The 14,643-nt window shown below is 33.5% G+C and overlaps 2 protein-coding genes across 8 annotated transcripts; one reads left to right on the top strand and one right to left on the bottom strand.

The window, feature by feature from the left end:
- Positions 1 to 441: 441 nt before the first annotated feature.
- LOC108205858 (protein CELLULOSE SYNTHASE INTERACTIVE 3) lies at positions 442 to 4,284 on the bottom strand. 6 transcript variants are annotated; one of them, XM_064087786.1, is made up of 3 exons: positions 4,150 to 4,284; positions 3,209 to 3,308; positions 442 to 2,240 (listed from the first exon to the last, which is right to left on the bottom strand). In XM_064087786.1, the coding sequence occupies exon 3, from the start codon at positions 2,224 to 2,226 to the stop codon at positions 547 to 549; it is 1,680 nt and encodes a 559-aa protein (XP_063943856.1). In that variant the 5' UTR covers positions 2,227 to 2,240; positions 3,209 to 3,308; positions 4,150 to 4,284; the 3' UTR covers positions 442 to 546. The 6 variants fall into 6 exon arrangements, with proteins under 6 accessions (XP_063943856.1, XP_017231443.1, XP_017231445.1 ...); XM_017375954.2 differs by having other exon boundaries at positions 442 to 2,245; positions 4,150 to 4,283; XM_017375956.2 differs by lacking the exon at positions 4,150 to 4,284 and adding an exon at positions 3,446 to 3,761.
- Positions 4,285 to 11,088: 6,804 nt separating this feature from the next.
- On the top strand, positions 11,089 to 14,325 carry LOC108210065 (RING-H2 finger protein ATL7). Of its 2 annotated transcripts, none has more exons than XM_017381316.2 (3): positions 11,089 to 12,090; positions 13,106 to 13,203; positions 13,702 to 14,325. In XM_017381316.2, the coding sequence occupies exons 1-3, from the start codon at positions 11,929 to 11,931 to the stop codon at positions 14,057 to 14,059; spliced, it is 618 nt and encodes a 205-aa protein (XP_017236805.1). In that variant the 5' UTR covers positions 11,089 to 11,928; the 3' UTR covers positions 14,060 to 14,325. The 2 variants fall into 2 exon arrangements, with proteins under 2 accessions (XP_017236805.1, XP_017236804.1); XM_017381315.2 differs by having other exon boundaries at positions 11,111 to 12,090; positions 13,103 to 13,203.
- Positions 14,326 to 14,643: the final 318 nt, after the last annotated feature.

Below are 14,643 nucleotides of genomic sequence, written 5' to 3'. Positions count from 1 at the left end.
CAAATGGTTAGGGTCTAAGTTCCCAATTTCCTCATCGGAAAGCTGGGAGCTGAGGATGCATCACCCAGAACTTGGCTACAGGAGCCTGCTTAAACTCATCTGGAACTAATCTCAACGGACGAGGTGTAGAAGTGACAAACGAAAGAAATGACCTTTTTGGCGTTATCTTCTTCCACGCAACTGCAAATTAAATTGCGGGATGTTTAATTTCATCCGCTGAGCTGCTTTCAACATTCCGCGTTACAAGTTTGAGCTCTCTCAGGGCCACTCGGTTCATTGCCAAGTCAGGTTAATGATGAATTTCACCAGGATAGTGATTTTAAGTCAGGTTTCATAGAATGTAAAAGGGAGTTTTTATATCTAAAGCTGTGGCATGTCTAGTCTCTAGAAAATGAATTTGACTGCGGACATGATGTAGTGTAGAAATGTTTGCATAATACGTATTGAAAATGATAATTGCGGTTGTATAAACACTTGCAGGGAGAGGAACATCTTATTATTGTTAGATAGTAGCATGAAACTTCAAGTATGAGAGAACATACTCCATCACACAAGATTCATGAAAACTCTTAATTTCCCCCTTTCTAGCCGCTCAAGTAGCTTCTTTGCACCTGGGATGTCCATCTCAGTAAGCTTCTTGAGATATCCGATGGCACCGTAGGAAATCATCAACTTCTTACACTTCTTGCTTGAGGAAAGCAAGTTAAGACAAGTAATTGCATACTTCTTGGCAGTGTTTTGAGGGTTCGGGTCAAGAAGTTGAACTAAATTGGGCACACTTTTTCCAACCCGTTTAACTTCTTTGCAGTTCTGTGAAAGACTCATCAAGCTTGAAAGTGCTTGTGCTGCAACCTCTCTATTATTGTTTGATTTAGCTTCCAACATATTAACAAGCAGCGTAATGAAGCCCGCTTCACCAATCATTTTCTTCATTTCCGTGGAGCTGCAAATTTGACAAATTGCTGACGCAGCTGCTTGCTGTGCGCCCAGTGATCCAGACTTCAGCACGTGAACCAATATTGAAAGAACCCCGTGTGAGATCAGTATGTCCTCAGGGACTGATCCAACCAAATTCCTCAATGCACCAACAGCAGATTCTTGGGGAAGTGGACCGTCCAAATAAGTTAAAAGACTTTGTATTCCACCTTCTGATACAACACACTTACGAAGACTATCATCCGTTGAGGTGAGATTTTGCAAGCATTCAGCAGCATACTCTTTAGATCCTAATAGAATCCCATGATCAAGGAGATTAATCATAACACTGAAAATTCCTTCCTCTGCAAGAGTTTGCCGCACTTCTGGAACAGCGGATATATTCTTTAGAGTACAAGCTGCTGCAGCTTGTGAAACAGAATCACCAGTTTGGCAAATATCAATTAGAGGTTGCACTCCACCATGTCCAACAATTGAACGTGCTGTTTCTGTTGACATTGATAGTCTTTGAAGAGAGATTGTTGATTTCTCTTTGCCCACTGCACTACCGGATTCAACGAGCCTTATGAGAGGTGGAAGAACACCTTCAGATACAAGCCAGTTCTCGCAACTTCCTGATTCTGCAAGAGAGCATATTACTGTGACTGTTTTCTCCCTAATCCGCGGAGAGGTGGCTGTTAGTAACTGGACTAAAGCAGCAATATTGCTCCGTCCAAGAACAGCCAAAACATTCTTTTCATCCTCTTGGAGGATCTCAACAAGGCTATCAATAGCTTTATGTTTTGCCTCTAGGTGTCCAATCTGAAGCCGGGCCAGCAATTCTTTTATGCTAGAATGTGTAGACGCTTCAGCTTCAGTTGAAGAATTTGAAGCTGCCAAAGGAAAGGTAACATCACCAAGAACCCCACTTTTGATCAAAAGCCCGCAATCTCTCAGATTTAAATCAATTTTACATGACAAGGAATCAAGATCACTCTGCATTCGAAGTTTCCCCTCGTACTTTTCCTTCATACACATCTCAGCTAACTCAATTACTTCATCCAGTGTCTTTGCAACAGCCTGCAACTGCTCTGTACACAGTGCATTCTTTGAGAAACAAGGGTGGCTTGACAAATCTGACAAGCGCGGTGGAATAAGCTCTAATTTTGAGATGATGACCTTCCACCTGCCAGGAAATACCTTCACCACTTTTGCTTTTTCGAGTGCAATTGGGACATATTCTTGGGCATGTAATAACCAATCTTCGGCTCCCTGGTTGATTACAGCAGCATTTCCAACTTCACCTACCATGACTCCAAATACAGCTGAACTGGAGCAGAAAAGAGCTAAGATTTATGAGGATTCTTATAATGATGAGAAGAATTCAGATATACATCTCGCAGGTGATAAATCTATATCACATATGAGATTTGTGTATGGATCAAATTGGGTCTCAGAAAAGTTGGAGTAAATTAAAGAGAAAACTAGCCAAGTAGGAGGTCATCCATGTTAGATTAATAATAAAGCCATCATTTTTAACATAAAAAACTGAAGTTGTGGAGCAGTTGCAGTCATCAAACATAAAATATACGATTAAAGAAACTTCACCATAAAATTAAATCAATGCAGAAAGATCCCAGAGTACCTTCATGAAATGGTAATGATCAGTTAATCAACAGTTATCATTCACAATGCAAGAACCAAACAAATATTTCAAAGTAGTGGTACATGTACACTATTAAGCGCACACTCCAGAAACTTTACTGGGTGAAGTAACAGAAACCTTCAAAGAAGTAAAAAGAGAAACTACTGAAAATGAAAGAAACAATAATGGCCAACTACAACCTCCATTATTTATGATCAATGTCATCACCAACAAATGCACTTCAAACATTTAGTCAAATCCCACATGCATACACAGTTTGTGAAGGGCAATTAGGTAAAAAGCATTGGTATCAATTAATCTACTTTCCAACGGTGAGAATCATATGATCATATTCCTCAGATCAGATCTAAGGCTTAAGTTTTAGAAAAGTGGTAGCCATAACTTTAATTCTTGTTAAAATTTCCATATATAACCCTACAATAATAAATATACATATATGGGAATTGCAAGTACTCCATGGAAAAAAAGATGTAGACTTTGCTTCAAAGAGAGGGCAGGAGTCTCTATCCACAGCTGTATATATAAGAATGTATTTAAAATCATGAAATCAATGCAAAATCCACAACAAATAATCCACAAAATTAGACTACAAACACCCCCTCCCCCAAATAATAGTTGTGTATCTACCTCAGATAAAGTTCTTTCTGGATATCATTTACTAGGGCTCTTGATCTTCAAATCAACCCTGAATATTATTGCATTGCAGCTTTGTAGTATCAATCAATACCTGGCAACAATAATAATGTAAAGACAAGAATAATTAACTTTAACTAATTAAAAAAAAAAGTTCTTATAAAAGAGATTGATATAAGGAAAACTAGCAAACTAGAAAGTTGAAAAGAGGAATTAGATTCAAGACTCGACCTTTATGAATCAAGAAAGCAGATACATATAACACTTGTCTCTATAATCACCAGAGTTCAATAGTTGACCTTCAATTCACTCTCTTTTTCAAAAACCCAAAAAATCCCCCAATTAAATTTACCAAACAAATCTAACCCACCAAAGAGAACTGCAGAGCCCTAAATAGTTCAACTGAGAATTAGAGATTCAAATGAGTGCAAAAGTCAACAAACGGTCAAAAAAATAACTTAAAATATAAAAAAGATGGAATCTTGAGCTAGGAAAGTGCAGTAAAATAGAAAACAAAGTGATACTCCCTCTGTCCCTCTCATTTGTTTACAGTTACTATTTTGGGATGTCCCTCTCATTTTTTTACATTACCATAAATAGTAAGTTTTCTCATCATTACACCCACTATCTTCCCCCACTATCTCATATTTAACAATAAAAACTACTATTACACCCACTAATTTCCTCTACTATCTCAAATCTATTATTAAATATTGATAGGTCCCACCACTTTACCCACTTTTCATCTAACTTTACTCATTTTTCATACATTGTCTTGATCTCCGTGTCCCCCTCCAATGTAAACAATTGAGGGGGACGGAGGGAGTAGCAGTGAAAAATGAAAAAGCTTTTAAGCACAAGAAGACATGTTGAAGAAAGAGAAATGGTTATTACAGTGTAGTAGTATCCAAATTCAAAAATCAAATCTTTCTTACAAAGAATCTCTCTCCGCTAGAAGCAAGTGTCAGAGCTCTGCTGTCCTGTCGCCTAGATTTATCGTTTGTGTACATACGTAAGTATTGTGTGTGTATCACTAATTCACTATCCAGGTTTAGTTCTAATAGAAAACAGAGAGAATTGTGTGTGTAATTTACATTTTAAATATTTGTTTAGTATAAATTTCATGAAAATATATTATTAATATGAGACGGATAGAGTATTCTATATATTATTTATTCAATATAATAATATTAAAAAATTGAGTGTGCAATACAAAATTATATATATAAATATTAATAACAATTTATGAGAAATGCTCAATTAACCAATTTACGTTCACTGTTCGCACGCATTTTGAGACTCTTATAAAATATAATTTTTTTAAAATATATTAAAAAATAAATAAAGCGTAAAAAGTGTGCCAAAAACTAAAGTAAAGAAATTAGAAGGACAAATGGAGTATTTATTATAAAATGCGGTATTGATCGGACGGCAAACAGTCTTTACTCAGGCAGTGATTCTGACGGCTGAGATGAGTGCGTAATTCGATACAACTCCCTACTCCCTGGCATGGACATGGAGAATTCTAGCACGAGTAGACGCGGGCCCACGCTGGGAATAGTCTTTAATCACTATGCAGCAGACAATTGGGAAATTAATCTCAGCTTTGTGCTGGGATTTGAGGATCTAAAAATTTCAATATATCCAAAACTATAAATATATTATATTAAAATTATTTACTTAGTTAAAAAATTTACCTTATGACATATACTTATAATTCTTATCTGACTCTACTATATATGTGTTAATTTTTGTCATAATTATAATATATACATATTGACTTTTAGTAATCATTTTAATAATATAACTGTCTATTTGAGAATTTAAACTTCATTTAAAGTTCTGAATGTGATAACATATTTGTTAGTATTGGTGTCCTAGAGACAATACTATTGTGTTCTATCGTAGAAATTTATGGATTATGTTATATTGATTATGGAATAAATATTTATTGTGTCTTTATTTACTGCGTAATAAATTGAAAGTATAATAAATGTCCCTGGAATATTATATGTAATTCTATATCTCTAAGTACGTGACTTAGAAATGAGATTATGAGAATAATATCAATATTCCTAAATGTCCCTAGTCGAGTATCATTGTTAAGGGACAATAATGATGCATTAAGACTAGTATGTTTGTTGACTGATGATCACATCTCATTGATCATAGGTATAGTGATGCTAAAGTCAAGAACATAAGTGCATGTATCGACACATGGCACTAGAATGACCCACCGTGAGATTTTACATGTTAATAAGTGTCATTAGAAATTCTCACTGTGATAATGATGTAATGATCCTCTGACTTGATATCATTATATTTCTATATGAGAATTAATATACTTTGGTTGCACTAAAAGTTACCTTTGACCGGGTAATGATGAAATGTACATTGGGTATATTATGAATCGTATGAGAAATATGAATGATCTAGAAAGGATTTAACCCTCCTATTTTAGGAGTGATATTATTGGCCTCTTGATTGAGTGAGACTATAAAATGCATGGTCGTGCTCAAATATTGATTTGTTTAATAGTCTACTCATTGATCAAGGAAATTCGGATTAGACGATGAAGAGGATGACACAATACATGTCTTGAGTCTGATCTATAATATAAGGTTAAAGGGATTATATTACATTGTACATTATTCACAAAAGGTTTAATTGAATCACCAATTATTATTATTACTTGGGTAGCAATGATGTATTACTAGATGCCGCTCATTGTTTATAATTTTTATTATTGGATATTAAAATTATTGCCAACGTAATAATAACCTAAAGGGTCACACACTTTGAACGTTTAAAGGAGTTTTAATTTAAATTCTGAATTTAAATTAAATGATTAAGTTCGAAATAAATTATTTAATTGAGCCAGTCTTAATTAAGTAATAGAATTTCGAATTTAATATTAAAACCAAAATCGGATTAGGTTTGGAGAAGCCCAAATCCGATTAGGGTTTGGCCCATCTATCTCTCTTCCCTATAAATACATAATGATGTATTGTTTTAGGGTTAAGCAACATAAAATTCGTTTTATTATAAAAACCCTAGCAGCTCTACATCAAGAGAGGCTAGAGAGAGAGAGAGAGGCTGCATTCGGCTAGTACCGGCTCCGGTGATCTTTGGCGATCAGACGTTCGTGTGGACTGCTTAGAGACGCGATCCTTAGACGAGGGCTGCGTGGTGATTGCTTGTTCCGGACCTCCATCTTTCGCTAACGTAAAGCTTCAACAAGGTATTATTTCGTATCTCCATGATCAGCCGTTCTTTATAGATGGATCCTCGGGTTAGGGTTTCGGTTTTTTTTATTTTACGTCGATTATCCGCTGCGTTTGTTGCCCCGAAACCCAACAATATTAAGATAAAAAAAATTGAAAAATAAACTACACTTAAAATTCTAAATATTCGAAACAACAACTCAAATCATGTTAAATTCAACATTTCAAATAAAATATAAATATATTAAAATCTCAATGCCATTTCATACAAATTCAATACTCCCTCTATCCCTCTCGTTTCTTTACGATTATTATTTTGGAATGTCCCTCTCATTTCTTTACGTTACTATAAATAGTTAGTTTTTCCCATCATTACACCCACTATCTTCCCCTACTATCTTATACTCCCTCCGTTTCTTTTTTCTTTTCCTATTTGGGATGTCGGTACTGTTTATAACATGAGACAAATTACTAACTTACATCTAATTTATAAAAGTAAATATAGTCATGAGTGATCTTGTTATATTCGTATTCACGATTACTTTAATACGGTGAAGTTTTTATATTTAATGCTTCTACGAAATAAAAGATATTAACGATGAAAAGTGTGTGTTGGCAAATGTGAAGAGTACAAACAGGAAAAGTATTTAGAGACGGAGGGAGTATTTAACAATAAAAACTACTATTACACCCACTATTTTCCTCCACTATCTCAAATCTATTATTAAATATTGATAAGTCCCACCACTTTACCCACTTTTCATCTAATTTTACTATTTTTTATACATTGTCTTGGTCTCCGTGTCCCCCTCCAATGTGAAGAATTGAGGGGGACGAAGGGAGTACAACTCACGAATATGTAGATTTGAATATCATGTATGTCAGTTGTGATTTGATTTTAACACTGAAAGTATATTTAAAAAAGGGTTAATTATCAAATTGGTCACTGAATTGGGCTTAATGTATCAAGTTGGTCACTCAACTCAAAACGGTATCAAGATGGTCACTAAAGTCACCATAAATATCAAACAAGTACATTGAAATATGAGTTTAAGTAGTAAAAATATTATTTATATAGTTTTACACATTATTTTTAAATGTCACCACAACCAACTAAAAGGTTATGACTTCTAATATTTAAAATAATATATTTATATTTTATCAAGTTTATTTATTATTTATATTTTACTATATAGCTATTTTTTGTATTAATTAAAAATAAATAATAAATAAACTTGATAAAATCTAAATATTAGAAGTCATAATTTTTTACTTGGTTTTGGTAACATTAAAAAATAATGTGTAAAATTTTATAAATAATAGTTTTTACTGCTTGAACTTATATTTCAAGATACTTGTTTGATATTTATGGCCACTTCAGTGACTATCTTGATACCATTTTGAGTTCAGTGAAGCCCACTTTAGTGACCAACTTGATAATTAACCCATTTAAAAAATTATGAATTAGGATTGAGCTATGTGATTAAGGACTAATTAAAATTTTAGCAGAGAAGATAAGATCGTTTCAGATTTGCTGAAAATCCTCAAAAGTCTTATCAATTTTTGATTTCGATAATAATGAGATAATTTTGTACGATAAAAAATCGTATATGCAACATTCAATTTCAAAATCATGCAATGAAATATCATTTTTCACGCAACTACGCAAGTGATTACATCGAAACAAAAAGCACATAAACCCTCGGACGCTAAGATTTGTCATAAAGATTTGTCACATAGACATTACTACCAGCCACCAGGACTAGTCTAGGACAGTACTAGTACTGTTTAAGATGTGAGATTTGAAATTTAAAAGGAAGTATGTGTGTTACAAATGATTGATACGAAGATGCCATCTGCATAAAGCTCCCAAGTGGCCTCAGATTGGATATATATGGGGTCTGGAAAGGACCAAAAGTGGGCTTTAGTTACAAAGCCACAAGCAACTGGCTGTGGGACGGAGGTTAAAGCCTGTAAAGCCCAACTAAAAACAGTTAGCTGATGAGGAATAGATGTTGAGAGAGAGAGTATAAAACAATTTATAATCTCTTTGATTGTAATAAAATTAGTTTCACCCTCAGACTAAATGGAGACTCCAAAATAATCAAGTAAAATACAAAAAAGACGTTGAACATTTTTCTTCTTACATTTTAAACTGGAATTTCAAATTTGTAATCGGTGACGCACATTATATTTTTATTTTAAATAAACGATGACAGTTCTTTAGAAAAGAACAATCTTTTTTCTAGAAATATAAATTATAATATTATCTAGTCATTTGATTATAAATTTAAAATTCCGAATATCAAATTACAAAAATAGATAAAATTCAACTATCAATCTCGAGTTAAAATCATAAGTGGGTAGGATTTACTTTTTCATCTAGTTTATTTTATTTTTATAATTTTTTAATATAATAATTTTGACATTAACTTATCAATTTTATTTTTAATAACTTATAAACTATACATATAACATAAATGACTTAACAAATAATATAATTTCAATATAAACTGTATATTATTAATTTAAATCTACTGCCTGCGGCCCTGCGCATGAGGCTGACAAGCATCTAACTGATCTACTGTTTGCAAAACAAATATTTAGTTGTAAACGTCTCATACTCTTTCTTTAACGGAAGATAATTAGCATATAAACTCCAAATATAAACCACTTTCACCCTACGTTAACAGAATGAAAGGGCCTGATATTATTTCTTTTCTTCTATATCCAAACGTGGAATTTATCTACTTTCATAGATCGTGTCCGGTAATTATATAAATTTGATTAAATTCCAAGTATTCATGTTTTTAAGTATTTTTTTAATTAATCTCTTTTTCTTTTTACTCTTAATAGTGGTGAATTTCAGGTTTTCTTTTATGATGCAGGAGAACAAAATATACTAAAATATCAAACTCTCCCCATAATATTAAATGGTACTTTATTTTCTCTGGCAAAAAAAAAAGGACACTTTATTTTAGAGAATACATAAAAAAAGTATAGTCTTTCCAATAATACATCTTAATTCTTATTTTTAACTAATGTATATAGTATATATGTAATTTTACGCATCAAATAGCCGTTGTGAGTCTGTGACAAACCATCTAGCCATCCATAGTTTTATATCTCGATGGAAACAATCATGTAAATTGATGTGCTGCCAAACCAGTAGAATGCAGGTACAAGTGGAAGTATTTAAATTCTTACAAACTTACATTTAATAAGAAAAAAGTTTTGAAGCATTAACTAATAATACTAGTACAATCTTAAAGTTGAACAACTTTAACCCAAAACGCCAATAAAAATTTAATGCTTGAGTAATCAGTTTAAAGCAGTAATCTGACTTAAAACTTAGCTTCAGGAATAGTTTATTCATAATTATTTGTAAAGAAATTTGTAGATCAACTTGTAATTTATACTTGGGGAAATAGAAAATATAAAATTTTCAATGACTTATTTTTAATCTTTAAAATTTAATTTTATAAAAATATAAAAGAGCATTTTAAAAGGTAGTTTACAATATTTTACTATTATATTAATAAATTGATACCCGGTAAGTTATAATATCAAAATAATTATTCAAGTATAAATTAAAAATTACTTTTCATTTATATATAATCTGTCACCAATTGACACTGATATAATTTAGTGACGAACAACCTATTTATTGTATATATGTGTATGACAACTAAGAAGACCATGAATCAATTATTCTTGAAGCATTAACTAATAAAATCTTAACGTTCAATAACTTCATAAAAAAACAGCAAATAGAATTTAAATATAATAGAAGTTAGTTTAAATTATAACCATTTAATATTCGACAACAATCAAGAAGACCCTGAATAATTTAAGAAGTTCATTGTTCAGGTTTATTCTAACTTCTTGTTCTTGCTTAAAAAATTCTTTTAATTAGCAAAGAATCTTTACACCATAAGTTATATCTGTCACAAGCATGGTAGCTTAAAAATGGTATCTTTCATTTCCTGCCCAGCTTAGTTCACCTACACTATGTGACAGTCACACTAGTAGTTAAAATCCTTAGAGCATCTCCAACCACCTTAGCAATAACCATTAGCTAAAATATAATAAAATAATAATTAGCTAAATTATACATAATCAAAAAGATGATTTGCTCCAATCATATTAGCTATAATAGTTATCTATATTCAAAAAACAATATTTTATCTCAAAGTAAACATAGTCTGCCATTCATTTGATTAGCTGGAGATGAAAGGAGATGAGGTGGAGTGGCTTACAGATCTGTACATGTTTGACAGATATAGATAAGCAGAGGGTGTTATGTAAAAAAATTATTAGCTACAGCGTTGGAGCTGCTGCTTTGCTATCTCAATTGCTAAATGAGTCTGCCATGTAGGATATTGCTAACAGATGTGGGCTGATTGGAGATGCTCTTACACGACTGTGATCTATAGCTCATTTCTAGCACTTTCTTAAATTAAATTATGTGAAGAATCTATACACAACCCACTATTTTCACAGGCACAGGCATAAAGTTTCAATCTTTAGTCCAAGATTGTTGTAAGTTGCAGTAAAAAAGTAGAGCTACAGAAGCTGATGATTGTTACAAGGTCCCACAGTAATGGACCCACCTTGATGCAAATCCAAAGGAGCAATCCAAGATAAAGGAACTGGTCTATTTTTCTTTTGTATGTATGGCCCTCTTCATAGTCTTAACTTTGAGTCCACCCAAAGGGATGAGGATTCCTTATGTGGTAATTTGTGTTTCATGATAGCCCTTTTAAATCTTTCAGCTAAATCTTCTTGCTTTATTAGGTGAATCTTAAATCTAGGTGTTTTCTTCTTGTCTTGTTCCTTGTTCATTATTACTCCTGCTCTTCAGTTTCTAGATTTAATAGATTTGTTTGGTACTTTTACACTGCAATTATTTCCTTCTGTTCTGTTCTTGTTTTCCCTCTTTTAGGACTTCACTCTGTAGTTCTCAGTGTGGATTTCTTTGGTTCTTGAGATACTTTGGATTTCATTGCACCTCATTGACCTATTGACTTTGAAAGTTAAGATCTTTCTGCTTTGTGTATATAAATATGTTTGATTTCTCTTCTGGTGTTGGATTTCTGAACATTTGCATTACTTAAATTATGCTGTGATATAATCCAACAGAATTTCCCATTTTTCTAACATCTGGTTTGGGTTTCCAAGTGGTCAAGTGGCCAAGTGTCAGACTGTTAGTTCTCTTGTATCTCTTGGCTTGTGACTGCCCACTCTCTTTAATTTGGGTTCATATGGTTATTATATCCAATTAATTGCCTGTAACTCAATTTGGCAAATTATGAAATTTGGATCCACTTAGTGTTCTTGATGTATTTTTTCTAGTTTTCATTTCTGCTAGTGGGATTTGTGGGCATTTGTTGTTCATTAATTTGGGTGTTGACTGTGTTGTAGAAACAAATTTTCCTTTTTATCTGCGTTGTGAGATTACAAAATAGTTTAGTTTAGCGGGAAGTACAGATGTTAGGATCAAGTATGAACTGGATCACCACAGTCATTGGATTTGCGATGAGCGCCACATTTATTGTGTTCATCTGTGCCAGACTGATTTGTGGTAGAATGCGACGGTTTGAGTCACCTCCAATGTTTGAAATTGACTCGAGGATGATTGATCTTGAGCAGGTAATACTATCCCTCTGCATTAAGTTCTCCTGTAAATTTTGCATGTTCCCATACATTGGTGTATTAACTTGTGGTTGTTCTTGGGGAGTTATCCGTCAAGATGCTATGCAAGAAAATGTTCACTCCTCAACATAAGTTTGTATAACATTCTTTATGCACTTCTCTGCAAGATGAACTTGTAGATTGTACATCTTCAGAGGCAGAATTTTAGAGCTACAGTGATAAACATTTAATTTACAAGTGAGCATAAAATTGCTTAGTTACGCAGCTTTATCTGAATGTTGTTAATTAACACAGTAAAGTAGTTTAGCTACATAGCTTTCTTGAAAATTATCTGTATTCTAGACATGGAAATGAAATTATAGTGTTAATTCATTGGATGAGTTTGGCTTGTGCTGACCTTTTTAAGTGCTGACTTTTACTGTATACTTTATATCCTCAATCTTTGACAAGATTTTAACGCTAGCTGCCTGAGGATCTGCTGTTTAGCACTTTAGAAGTAGCCACTTGAGCTCAATTGCTTCTATTGTACTGTTAAGTGAATTTTGCTGACCTGAGGATCTGATGGATTGACCATTATGGGTATTGTTATTTCTAGAATATAAATGCAGACAAATTACCTAGTAAAAGTCAATTATAAACACCAAATTACTGTTAACTTTGACATTCAGAGGATAGTCGTCGGTAGAAGGGTAGTATAAGGTACTATACATTCTTCTCTCTTCACTTGTTTACCCACATCACCAGTGTCAATATAGTTTGAACTATCTGTGTTTTTTCGATGCCATTTTATTGCACCTCCAAAGTTGCATCACTCAATTCTCTGTCCCGACATGGACGGAGAATATAACTGTTGCGAGCAAAGTTGCATCTTTGTCAGTATTTTGTCAGAAGCGCTTGTTTTCTATGCAGTGTCTTCAACTCCAGACTGCATGTTCGTCTTACTTTTTCCTGTAGTAATTACATGGATTTGCAAGTTTGCTATCTGGACTTTATTTTTAATACTTCCCAGCAGGCAGAGCATCGGATTAGTGGACTCGAACCGGTTGTGGTTGCTGCCATCCCCACTATAAAATTCACTCGTGAGGCTTTTAGCTCTCTGGAAGACCCACAGTAAGCCTTACCAACTTCTTTTTCACAGTAGTTGTTAAATACTTGATATCTAAATCTATATATCCTAGTATCTCACAGGTTGAAATAACAAACTTTTAGCATAAAAATATTTAACAAACTTGTGGAGGATTAATAGTGAAGACCTTCATAAGAAAAGCTTTTAGTTCAATTACTACATTTAATATGCTCTTCTTATTTTTTGGTCCGGTAAATTTTTTCAATATACAAGATCTCTAAGTATACCAGGGGGCAGTAATGCAATTATGTGATTTCCACATTGTCGTGGGGTAGGAGACAATAGTGTTTGCCAGTAGGCTATTCCAAAACCTTTGTTCTCTTATTTTAGAAGTTAAAGATCACAAATTATCTAGGTGGTGGCACATGAATGTAACTTTATAGAAAAGTTGATAAAGATCCTGATGCACTGTGGAAGTTCCACGACATGTATATGAATTATTATGTTGTATTGGCTTTTGATATCCGTTTCTACAATCACAGATGCACAATATGCTTAGGAGAATACCAGGAGAAAGAAGTACTAAGAATCATGCCGAAATGTGGGCACAGTTTTCATGTCTCTTGCATTGATTTATGGCTTAGAAAGCAGTCTACTTGTCCTGTTTGTCGCCTGTCAGTTGAGGATCCATTCAAAACAAAATTTGCAGCAGCAATCACACCACCACTTGAAACTTCTCAAAGAACGCAAATGCCAAATTCCCCGATTGAACATTCTCAGCAATGGCTCCTTCCAGTTGCTGAACCTTCTGAAGGTAATAATGATAGTCGTAGCCAAACTGAAGTGGTTTCAGAGAATCCACGACATATTCATTATGGAGATGTTGAGACAAGATTATAACTGGAACTCCGAGATATTGTTCTGAGTGAAAATAAGATTACTTTCATGGTACGCAAGGTCCTTACGCCCTGGAAAGAAGAGATGGCATAATACCAATTTACTGCCATAAGGTCTGCACCGGACTACCTACCTTCTTATCTATATCTTACTATAATTTTGATTAATCCTGTATATAGTTTGTAGTTTTAGTTTCAAATTTTTACGTCCATCAACCAAGTTCATTTGGGATTGTATTCTAATTAAATTAAGTACATTTTAAGCTTTCATAGTTTTGTCTTGATACATATTCTTCAGTTGCAGAAGTGGCATTCAACACTCTGTTTAAGTATTTCCTCATTCATTATGTATACATAGATTATCATTGAGCCGTGAAACTGAAAACTGGCCATGTTTGCTGCTTATGGTGTAACCGGTTGTTGAGATGTGTGGCCTTGGAATCGGGGTTTTGTCATTGGGTTTAATTTCTCACTCGCAAAAGCTTCCATCTATTTTACAGATTTAGTATCCATTCTACAGGTTGCATCTTCTGTATGCAGTTTTTCTGATTTTATTAGATGGTTTCATGTTCCAGGTATGGAAAGTGT

Source organism: Daucus carota, chromosome 2 (assembly GCF_001625215.2).
Source record: "Daucus carota subsp. sativus chromosome 2, DH1 v3.0, whole genome shotgun sequence".
Taxonomy (NCBI): Eukaryota; Viridiplantae; Streptophyta; class Magnoliopsida; order Apiales; family Apiaceae; genus Daucus; species Daucus carota.
This window is presented reverse-complemented; position numbering and strand designations above follow the sequence as displayed.